General features: G+C 45.0%; 1 protein-coding gene across 1 annotated transcript; it reads left to right on the forward strand.

Annotated features, from left to right (window-relative positions):
• Positions 1 to 261: 261 nt before the first annotated feature.
• NR2E1 (nuclear receptor subfamily 2 group E member 1) lies at positions 262 to 9,495 on the forward strand (the record flags this gene model as incomplete). The annotated part of the gene is given in 8 exon segments (XM_088522220.1): positions 262 to 349; positions 451 to 686; positions 1,462 to 1,528; positions 1,531 to 1,601; positions 5,528 to 5,624; positions 6,015 to 6,164; positions 6,455 to 6,560; positions 8,105 to 9,495. Coding segments are annotated over 8 exon segments (978 nt in total), but the record flags the coding sequence as incomplete, so codon positions are not given.
• Positions 9,496 to 11,465: the final 1,970 nt, after the last annotated feature.

Below are 11,465 nucleotides of genomic sequence, written 5' to 3' on the forward strand. Positions count from 1 at the left end.
GGCGGGACCTTCCCCCCACGCACGGGCTGCCCCGCGGCCCTTTTTCCACGGAGCGGGGGCTCGGCCTCCCTCGCTCCTCTCCCTTCGCGGGGATGGGAAGGGGGCGCCCGTCCCCGTGGCGCCGGGGCGGCCCCGAGGGGGCGCGCGGGGCGCGGGGGGAACCGCCCGCCGCGGTCGCTGTCTCGGGTGCTGAAGGGGACGGCGTGGGGTGGGGGACACGGGCAGGGCCCCCCTCGCCGACCCGCTGTGCTGCTGCTGCAGGGGGGCTGCCCGGTGGACAAGACGCACAGGAACCAGTGCCGGGCCTGCCGGCTGAAGAAGTGCCTCGAAGTCAACATGAACAAAGACGGTATTTGCCCCCTCCCCGCTCGCCCCCGGCCCCCCGCGCAGGGGGGCAGGACGGCGCGGGGCGCAGCGCGCTCACCCCCTCTCCGCCTTGGTGCCCCACAGCGGTGCAGCACGAGCGGGGCCCGCGCACCTCGACCATCCGCAAGCAGGTGGCCCTCTACTTCCGCGGGCACAAGGAGGAGAGCGGCGGCAGCGGGCACTTCCCCGCCAGCGCCCTGCCCGCGCCCGCCTTCTTCACGGCCGTCACGCAGCTGGAGCCCCACGGCCTGGAGCTGGCCGCCGTCGCCGGCACCCCCGACAGGCAGGCCCTGGTGGGGCTGGCGCAGCCCACCCCCAAGGTGAGCCCGCCTCGGCACGGCCAGTCCCTTTGGTCCCGTCGCTCTTGCCATGTGCCTGGATGCTCCAGAGATGCGAGGCGCGAGGGGGCACACGGCCGCTGACCCCTGGGGCCAGCTGGCCGCCTGCTCGGCAGAAACATCCCCAACATCCTGATGCTCTTGTGGCTGCAACATTGCTCCTCCTGCCTGGAGTCTATCCACACATTTGTTTTAAACTGTGTTTCGTGAGGATGATCTTCAGTCATCCTCAACAAAAGGTCCAGGTCTTGACCACACAAACTTGTCTGAGATGCCTCTCTCTGCTTGTTGCCTGTGACATTTCCCCACAGCTCTGTGGAAGTCCTACCACGGCTCCAGCTGCTCAGGAGTTAGCTCTTAAGTTAATGTCTGCCATTAACTTGGTGAAAATAACATTTTGCATGTTTACAGTATATAGAAAATTGTACAAGAGGCCACTTAAATAGTTCTGCCTTCTCAGTTCTGCATGATAACTTGGCAGAACCCATCAGGAACATGATATAAAGTCCAAATTCTTAATCGAATCTGTTTTCTTGTTACTTTTCTACCAGAGGCATGTCCTTGTGCTACAGGGTAAGGGAGGGGTGACACCACATCTTAGGAATCTGTTTCTTCACGTGGCTGCAGAACAAGAGAGCGCCCAGTGTGTGCTGGCTGTGAGGATGAGTCACTGAGCAGCGCTGTATGCGGACTGTGCAGCTCATGGTGTATGAAGTTGCTTTCTTTTTCTTTTTCCTTTCTTTTTTTTTGGTATTAGTATCCGCACGAAGTCAATGGCACCCCTATGTATCTCTACGAAGTGGCCACTGAGTCGGTCTGCGAGTCGGGCTGCTGTTCATGAGCATCAAGTGGGCCAAGAGCGTCCCGGCCTTCTCCACCTTGTCACTGCAAGACCAGGTAAGGCCGCTGCAGCCAGGGCCGTGGCCGCCTTGCCTGCTGCCAGGGAGCCCAAAATGGCAAATGTGACAAAAAATGTCCAGCTCGAACCTTCCGCCTCGAGCCTTTTAGTCTGTAATGGACTCAAGCTGCTCCAAAGTTCAGGAGAGAATTTTGGTCTAACCTCTAGAAAACACGCAGTGTTTATTTCGGGAGACAAACCCGGGGAAAAAAGATAATCTAAAGCAAATATTGTGGGAGGGCAAGTTCTAAAGGAAAAGCCACTAGGCCACAGACCAGGAGAAGCAGATTCTCCCAAAGATCAGTAGGCCAAACTGCTTCTCTTCCCACCTCTTCACTGCAACACAAACACTAGCCTGTTAGTTATCCACACAGCAGTGCCCCTCTCCTCTCCTCTCCTCTCTCTCTCCTCTCCTCTCCTCTCCTCTCCTCTCCTCTCCTCTCTCCTCTCCTCTCCTCTCCTCTCCTCTCTCTCCTCTCCTCTCCTCTCCTCTCCTCTCTCTCCTCTCCTCCTCCTCTCCTCTCCTCTCCTCTCCTCTCCTCTCCTCTCCTCTCCTCTCCTCTCCTCTCCTCTCCTCCCATAGGCTTCAGTGAAGTTACATTCTCCAGTCTGGTGGGAGCAGAATTTGGCTAGTTCCCCCCTCTATCTCTCTCTCTTTTTTTTTCATCATTAATTAGAATCTTCCCTAATTTGTCTTGTTTTTGTCTATAAGAATTTGCTTTTGCTTCAAGTAAACTGTATGTGAACCATATGAGCTGAAGCAATTTCTTAATGACTTGATTCTTGATGAGGACTTAGTGTACTTTGTATAATGCACTATTTTTTTTTAAAGTAATCAGATAATTATAAAATGGAAGGGGGGAAATCTATACAAATCTCCAATCATAAAAGGTACCTAATACTTTGATATGATTGAGCTAATTTCACAAAACAACAACTAGAAATGTTGTGCCTTCAATGCTACATAGCAGTTATCAGAGGACCTAGTTATACTGCGTGGATGCATGGCCTAAGTGCTGCTTGTTCATATGGAAATATGTATCCAAACGGGAGAAAAGAGCTTCTGAGGAAATCAGTGGTACCCACAGGAGGCTGCTTAGGCCAAAGCTTCCTTGCACATTATATATGCACTTCCCAACAAGTCAGCCCTGCTAGCAGCAGGAGGAGGATGCAGCGGGGTCTGGAGGAGGACAACTCTCCCTTGCACATTACTTGGCAGCAAGGCCTGCCTATCTACCATACATACTAAAGTGTTGCCATGATCTTTGAATAGCCTAGCACCTGTTTTACATTCATATCAGGGCATAATACTAGTGAAATACATACCAAAGCCCTGGCTTTTCCTTACCGTTATCTTTACTCGCTGGAATCCTAAGCCAGATTCCTCAAAATTCTGAGCTGCTCAGCTCTAAAGCTTTGACCTGGGCCTCTTTCTGCATGAATCCTCTATCATATTCAGGAGAGCTGAAGAGGAAATAACTCTGATTTTAATCACCTTATTTCATGAATAATCAGACAGTTGATTTTTATAATAGTGCTATTGCATTATTTAATTTGACAATGGGCCAGCTGTAAATGTCTGAATTTCTCTTTTTATATCCCTGACATCTGCTTGAATAGCGTCTAAAACCTTTCCCTGAAATTTGCTTTTGCTTCGTGCTCTACCAGGAAAAAAGGAAAAAAAAAAAAAAAAAAAGGCAAAAGCCTCGTTGCTCCAGGCCTCTGTATCGGTTGGGGAGCAGAAACCAGCCCTTCAGGAAGCCTGAGATTTCTTGCTTCTTTGAAGAGGAAGGACTGAGGATGACTTTAGCACAAATTATTTTAATTGGTGGTTTTACAGACTTATGCATAGGCATGAAGAAAACCAGCTATTGGAAGCATCTCATTTCATTTCTAAAGTCTTCCGACTCGAAACACTTAGTGGGAAAGAACATATGAAACCGATATCTTGCAGAAACCACCACTCATTAGCATTGTATCTGCATGAATGAATGACAAAAAAAAGTTTTACAAAAGCAAATGAAAGTCTGAAAATCATTTCTTACGCCATACAGAGACTTGCATACCTAATCCCTGTTCTCCACCAGGCAGGATTATCTGGGGAGGGGTTGCTTCACACGCTGCCGCAGGTAGAAGATTTACAAGCAGGTTCTGCTGCTCTCAAAACAGAGCTGCCCTACACACACACACTTCCTGTAAAAACCTTATCAATAAAATCCAGTGTAAATATTCCAAATACTAATTTTATATTAATACAGACAAATACTTTTCCATCACAATTTTTTAGTTTTGGTCCAGCTGTGCAGAAATTCTGCGAAAAATGTGGCACAGAAAGGTAATCATGGTGTGAAAATGGGGATAAGTCTGTAATGACAAGCTCTACAGACTCTGGGAACTCTTTCTCCTCTCTGATAGGTGGTTTAAAACTTCCACTATTAAGAGTTAGCATATAAATAATGGATTGATCCTTAATGGATGCTTTCTGTATTGTCTATAACTGCCAGACATCAGAGTCCACAGAAATCATAATTTATTTGGCATGACTTTTTTTTAGCTTGTTCCTACTTTTGCAGATTCTTTGTAGGTTTAAAACACCCCTTCCTATTTTTCCAATCTTATAAGCTGCCGCAGCAATACTAATACTTGTGATTTGCTGCCTCTGCTCCCTGAGTTTTGGGCAACCTGTTTTCACCATGTGGAGCCACCGGACATCCCTTCTCAAATCCACCACAATTTTTACCTCTCCCAATGTCTCCCACTGTATTGAGAGATGTGCGGGATGCAGTGATATGGACGTACCACAGCATGGCCTTAGGGAACAAAGGAACTTTAGGTGAATTCAGAGCCCTCCAAATCCCTTTCCAGAAGCTGGTGCGAGCCAGCAATCCGTAGGCTCCCTCAAGACTAAACGTCTTTTTTGGCTTTGCCAGTCTGCCTTATCCCGAGTCACATTCCTTCTTCAAACGCACCAGTGCCTCTCCAAGGAAGTCAGTGGCATTGCCTCCAAGTAGAGAAAGCCACGCAGTGCCTGAGGGCACTGAAGGCACTGTGCCTGCCGAGGACAAACCCGCTGCCCGTCGGGGTGCTCGGGCACCGCGCTCAGCGCCCGCTGCCCCGGCACGGCCGGGCTCTGCTGCTGCTGCTGCGGCTGCCGTTGGTGCTGCCACGCAGGGAGGAAAGGGGCGTTTGTCTGTACACAAGTCCCTCTTCCTTTGCCCCTCAAGCAAGGGCTTCCCTAACCCGGGTTCTCATGGGAAACAGCTTTTAGTCCCCAGAATTTCAGGGCTGTGTTTTTTCAGACTTTTAGTGAAAAGCAGGAACACAAGTGAGACTGCAAATCTGTATGCGTGTCCAGGTGCTATGCTCCAGAGAGCTGCAGGCTTAACGAGGAAGGAGTTAAACAGAAGTATATGATCTATAGCAGTGCTTGAGTGATGTCATCCAGGCATACCCAAATCCTGCCTCCCCAAGGTACAGGAATCCTGCATTCCCCACATGAAAGGAGAGTAATCCCTCGGGAGAACAGGAGAACACTTCCAAACTGTCCCAGGACAGTGGTACGAGCCCAGGGAGAGGAGAAGGAGCCCACGCTGCAGGGAGTGCTGCTGAAATCCATAGGGAAATGTTCAGAGAGTGTACAAGCTCTCTGGGACAGGACTTCTCACTCTCCTTTCTCCTTCTCCTCCCTTCTGGTTGACACAGCCTGGTGCCCACAGAGTCAACACTAAGTGGTTTTCTGCAATGCATACGCTTATTTCCAGACACCTTCTCAAAAACCTAAGAGAAAAGCTAGCAAAATCTGAGGGGAAAATACCATGACAGGCATGTAAAGCAGTTTTTAAAATAACAGAGATTTACATATTTAAATTGTTTATAAATCTATAAATTATACACTATGTTATATTGTACATCTATTGTATGACAGCTGATGCTTTTGGAAGATGCTTGGAGAGAACTGTTTGTTCTAGGAATAGCACAATGGGCCATTCCAGTTGATGCTAACACTCTACTGGCTGTATCTGGTAAGAATTGCACAATTTAATGACTTTGTTACAGAAATTACCATAAAAATACATTACTGAAAAAGGAACAACATGTAAAGAATAACAAATTCCTTCTGAACAATAGAGCATACCTGTCATTTATAAATCTATATTTAAATGCAAATAATGTTGTTTTGTTGTATTCATGACTGCTTGCATTGTCATTTAAATGCAAATTACTGTGTTTGTTATCATCCAAGAGAAGATTTTATATTAACTTTCATACAATATAGTCAGTTTACATGGAACCAGATAGACAAGTGTGACAATAGAATGGATATTGATACACAGGATTTTGTCAGAAATCAATATAAAATAAAGAAAATGCCTTTAATGCAAGAGTATTTATTTCATCCGTTTCTGTTTTAGGCATGAACGGTGACAATACAGACTCTCAGAAGCTGAATAAAATTATTTCAGAAATACAGGCTTTACAGGAGGTCGTGGCTAGATTTAGACAACTTCGGCTCGATGCTACTGAATTTGCCTGTCTCAAATGCATTGTCACTTTCAAAGCTGGTAAGTAGCAATAATCTCTTGCGTTTCTGCTCTGATAAATATCAGCTGGCTACATTAAAGCAAATTAAAAAAGGAAAAAAAAAAGATATTTCAAATCAGACATAGGATTATATCATCCAGCAAGTTTCCTGATATTGAATTCCGACAGTTGGCATCGCGCTTTGAAAGGCGAGCGATAAGAGCGTTGGGGGAAAATAAAGGGAACGTTGCATTTCCATGGATTAGCTGTAACTGGACCGTTTTAAGGCACGCAGGAGCCAGGCTGACCTGGTCCCCGCTCTGCCTTGCAGTGCCGACACACAGTGGCTCCGAGCTGAGGAGTTTCCGGAACGCGGCGGCGATAGCAGCCCTGCAGGATGAAGCCCAGCTCACTCTCAACAGCTACATTCATACCAGGTGATCCGTGTCTTCTCCACACACTTCTTGCAGGCACAGGGGCAAAACCTCATTCTCGCTGTAGGGAAGGGCACGTCTCTATTGACTGAAATGGGGACAGGCTTTGGCAGCCATTGTAAAGTGATTGTCTGGTGGGATTAGGTACCTCCTAATGGAGTGAGAAACGTGGGATTTATTCAGACAAATGGAAAACTGGAAGAAGGAAAGCCTTGCCCTAGAAAGCATACCTGCTGTGGAACATTTTGCAGTACAGAAGACTAGGTCTTCCCCTCTATCTGACTGGATCAAGCAGTGTTAACAGTGACAGTCAAACCAAAATCATCTATCACAACAGCAACATTGTTTTTCACACAAAAACTCCACAACTTCTTTGGGTCATTTGCTCACTTTTGCAGGCGAAGCAACAGAGAGGTAACAAGGAGGTTAAATTGCTCCTTCAGGACTTAGTACACAGGTTGAAATGGCAAATCCAGGACTTGTGGCTCCCATTTTGGCTCTGCAGCACAGTGATGAGAATTACTATTTAAGAAGGAAAAAAAATCACTCATTCCAGATGAGTCCTATGAGATGCAGAAGTCTTAACACCTGCCATAAAAATTATAGCTCTCATCCCACAAAGTGTACAACGGTAAAACCAAGAATGATCTATGGATAGAACTACATATGTATAAACAAAGTTTAACAACAACAGTATCTACCCATCTTGGGGCATTGAAGCTCCTGCAGTTTTTCTGGCAAGCTGGAGAACCCAGCTCCACTGGTAACCACTGTTAACTCCAGCAAGATAGAGCTTTCAGCCCTTGTTTCATTCTCATACTTGAGTTTACCTTCCTGCCAGTGTTACCTTTTTATTAGTATTTTTCTATTTACATTTACTTACATTTTATTAGTACTCTCCCAAGAAACCCTTACAGGATGTAAAGGAGGGCAGACTAGGGAAGCAGAAGGTTTCTCCAGTGGAACTACCCCTTCTTTTACAAGGACCACTGTAACTCAGTGGTTTGAGGATGACACAGATGTAAAGTCGATGTACACACAAATACTCTCTTACACAAATATGTTATCTAATAAATAAGTTATCTTATATGCAACTTTTTTATTCAAAAAATATTCTCATCAAATGTCAACTGCTTCTAAAGGCATAAAGCAACAAAAACAGGGTAAAATGATTACCATGACAAGCTAGTTGGGTTTAAATTGCCATTCAAATAAGGGGTATTCATTTGGGGTCAAGCTCTTCCCTGAACTACCTCAAGCACATGGCTGCTTCCCGAGGGACAGGCCCGAGCACATCTGCATTGTCCCTGCTCCGCGGGAATCAACAGGGAAGCTAGTTCAAACTCAAAGACACTGCTCTGTAGTCTAACCCTGAGCAGGCTGTTTGCCTCAGGGCCAACCTTCTTGCTCATGCAGGTTCAAGAAGCGGGGTTTTAAGACAGGTAGCATCCATTTTGCTGCATGTCTTATTCTATAAGGTACAAGGATTGTGTTTTGAAAAGCAAAATGTCTGAAGACTTCAGTAACACATCGTCTTTGTCTCCCAGGTACCCCACGCAGCCCTGCCGTTTTGGAAAACTTCTATTGCTTTTACCAGCTTTACGTTCCATTAGTCCATCTACAATAGAAGAAGTATTTTTCAAAAAGACCATTGGGAATGTACCGATTACAAGACTGCTTTCAGATATGTACAAATCCAGTGACATATAAATTACCTTAAAAAGAAACGCAATCAGGATGGACAGTTTGAGAAGAACTTTTATCTATGGAAAATAAGCCTCAACTAACAAATCTACAGGAAGCATAAGCCTGGGAATGTTTAGCCTTTAAACTCATTGACAAAAAAATACCCCAGTAGATATGATTCTGCTGCTCTGAACAGAGTGATTTAGATCATGGAGAGAATGCTTTGTTCTACAGAAAAAAAAAAAAAAGTGGTTGGAATTTGGCTGCTTTTCCTGTTACTACAGGATGGAGGCAATTCAGATGCCAGTCACAGTTAACAAAGACTCTGCTATTCTCTCATCTAACTGGCAGATACGAGACAAAACGTGAAAGAAGGTGCTCTAGTTTGTTCAGTATTTGCATCTGGGGGACCAAACTTGGCTCCTGAGGTAACAAGAGGTGGTGGCCTTCAGAACTATTTTTAAAAGTAGCCTGTGTTGGTAAAGTGTTTTCAGTATGATAGGCGGCATTTAAGACCAGGTTACCAAAACATTGCTTCTGCTGTAATACATCATGAAGTGGCCTTCAGAACTGATTGAAAAAGTAGCTTATGACGGCAGCGCCATTCTTCCTGTAAAATGAGCTGGTGATTTTTGGTGCAGACGTCACCAGAATTTGTTTGGTTAACATCTCAGAGACAGAAGAGCTTTATACACCTCCTCTCCCCATCTTCCCTCCATCTTCATCCTCCCACACACTCCTCCACCTCCCCGAAAAGAGTACACGTCAAGAAAGGAAGACTAAAACAGCAAAACCAAATAAAATGGAGATGACCGCTTCAGTGACCTGCTCGCTGTCCCGTTGACATAGTGCTGAAACCAAAGGCAACGGTGGCCAAACTCTTTGTCAATGAGATGTGCAAAAAAAAAAAAGTAAAAAAAAAAAAAAAAAAAAAAAAGTGAAATGACTCTATATAAATAAAAAAGGAAGGAATTTTATTTCGAAGAAACAAAGGTGGCTGACTGATACAACGCTAACAATTTCCAAACGTCTCCAATGCCTTTTTAGCAAACTCCAGGTTCTAATTTTGAAGCCTTGTTCACCTACATCCTCTCACACACAAAAACGTTATAAGCTGCTTACTTGATGTATGAAAAAATGTAGGAAAAAAAAACATTTAAAGATAGCTGCTGTACTTTTCAAATTTTGATTTGTTATTAGAAACTAGCACTGAGAAAAATCAGCACTTGGACTATCATAGAATGAGTAAAACTTTTCCTGTACAAAGTGGATTAACTGATTTGTGAAGTTAAAAAGTTGTACTCATTGTATTTACAAAGAATAAAAATATATTGAATTTAAATTATTCCCAACTGCTCTTTTAACACTTCTATTTCTGGATTAGTTTCTTCCAGCGTACTCCGCTTACCAGAGAACAAAGACAGTCTCTATAAGAGGGGATGGGTTTGAATGCTGTGGAGTTGACATCATCAGAGGTTTCCAAGGACAGGTTAGACAAACATTCATGGAATAGTTTCTATATAGGTGATCCTGCCTTGGAGCAAAGGGTCCCAGAGCTGTTCTTGGTAATTCAAATATGCATCTACTGCAAATTCCTAACATCTTCTGAAGGAGCATACACAGAGCTTTTTGTAGGTCACAATACTAAATGGAACAGAGATTGAACCTAGCATAAGCTGCTGTTTTTTTGTTAGGATAGTTGTAAATATCCATGAATTGTGCAGCATACAAAGGGTGATGAATGCAGAGCCAGTTCCCAATCAAAAGGATTCTGAGGTTTTATTAAGTTGTTCAAATGCACAATCAAACCAAAGAAAGGGGTAAGCAGCTACCAGGGCACCAAAAGAAGACAGCAATAGGAGAGGGAAAACATTACACATTGGTCACTCCTTGTCAGACGGACAAAGAGCACACACATTACAATGACAAGTGGACACATACAGTGTGTGACGATGGCTCCTTGGCAGGATCAGGGAATATTGAACATAGGTGAAATCCTTGCGCCGGCGACTCTGAGCACAAAGCTCTCCTAGGTTTCAGGCGTCTAAGTTTTCACTTCATCTCTCCTCCAGTCATTCAGGCTGCTGCCTCCTGTTCCATCCTTTCCAAGGCAGCCAGACCGTGGCATTAAATGAGACCAGTCTTTGGGTGAATCAGGTGAGACAAAGCATGGACTGGAGGACTGTGAAACACCCTCTATACAAACTAGCACAGAGCATGCATGAGCATGCTCACCATAGGGCAGGGTGAATCCTATCTTTAAATGATGCCTTCAAACCAACAAACATTTATTTTATTAAGCCTTTTTTTCCACTCCTGTAATAATCTTTGACTAGTGATTTTGTTCTCTGTATGAAAGGACAGAGAAATCAACTGTAGGTCCCCAGTGTTTCTGACTACTCAGTTTATGAACTAAAAAGGTTGAATCCAGTGCTCTGCAGAACCCATGACAAAACACTGGTTGCACCTGCAGTCTGCAGGGCGGTCCTGCTCCCTAGACCAGTGAGACTAGGGCATGCAGCAGGACATGCTAGACTCCTGCCAGCTGGAAAGCAGACAGGGTGCACAGCCATGTCTCATCCTCCTACACGCAGGATCTGGGGGCCACACTTCCCTGCAGTTTAGCTCCTGTCAGGCCCTACTCTTTCCTCCAGAATAGCAGAGTGCAGAGCAAGACACACTCTGCTATAATTAGGCTCTCTAGTCAGCCTTAAAGCACTGACACCCAAGTGACATCTTAGAAACCAGTTCAGATGTCCCCTGAAGAGCCTGATCCTGCCAACTCCAGAGGGTAACACTCCAGAGTCCTCACTATACACTGGAAATGGGAAAAGGATCTGCTAAGAAGGCACCAGCTATGCAGCTCTCTCCCTTCAGTCTTCCTTTTTCCAGAGCAGGTCATAGGGAGGGATTGTGTCATCCTTTGCATAATATGCAAAACTTACTGTGCTTGCTCACTGAAAGGAATAGCTTAAAAGGAAAAATAAGCCCCTGCTATCCACCTGAAACTAAGCAAAGAAACGTTATACATATCTATAGCTTCTTCTCCCATTTCCATAAATAATTCAATTTCTATATGTAATTCCAACAGAATTTTAGAATTGATTATTTTGCAGTAGTGAAAAACTTCTTGAAATGTAGACCCAAAGAGTTGGGTGCTAAAATAACTGCTTCCTCATCATACTCAGCAGAACAAAAACTTTGTTGAATCTTCATTCATGA

The sequence above is a fragment of the Tinamus guttatus genome, unplaced genomic scaffold (assembly GCF_059628265.1).
Source record: "Tinamus guttatus ecotype Peru unplaced genomic scaffold, ASM5962826v1 Tinamus_guttatus_pri_ptg000010l, whole genome shotgun sequence".
NCBI classification, from domain to species: domain Eukaryota; kingdom Metazoa; phylum Chordata; class Aves; order Tinamiformes; family Tinamidae; genus Tinamus; species Tinamus guttatus.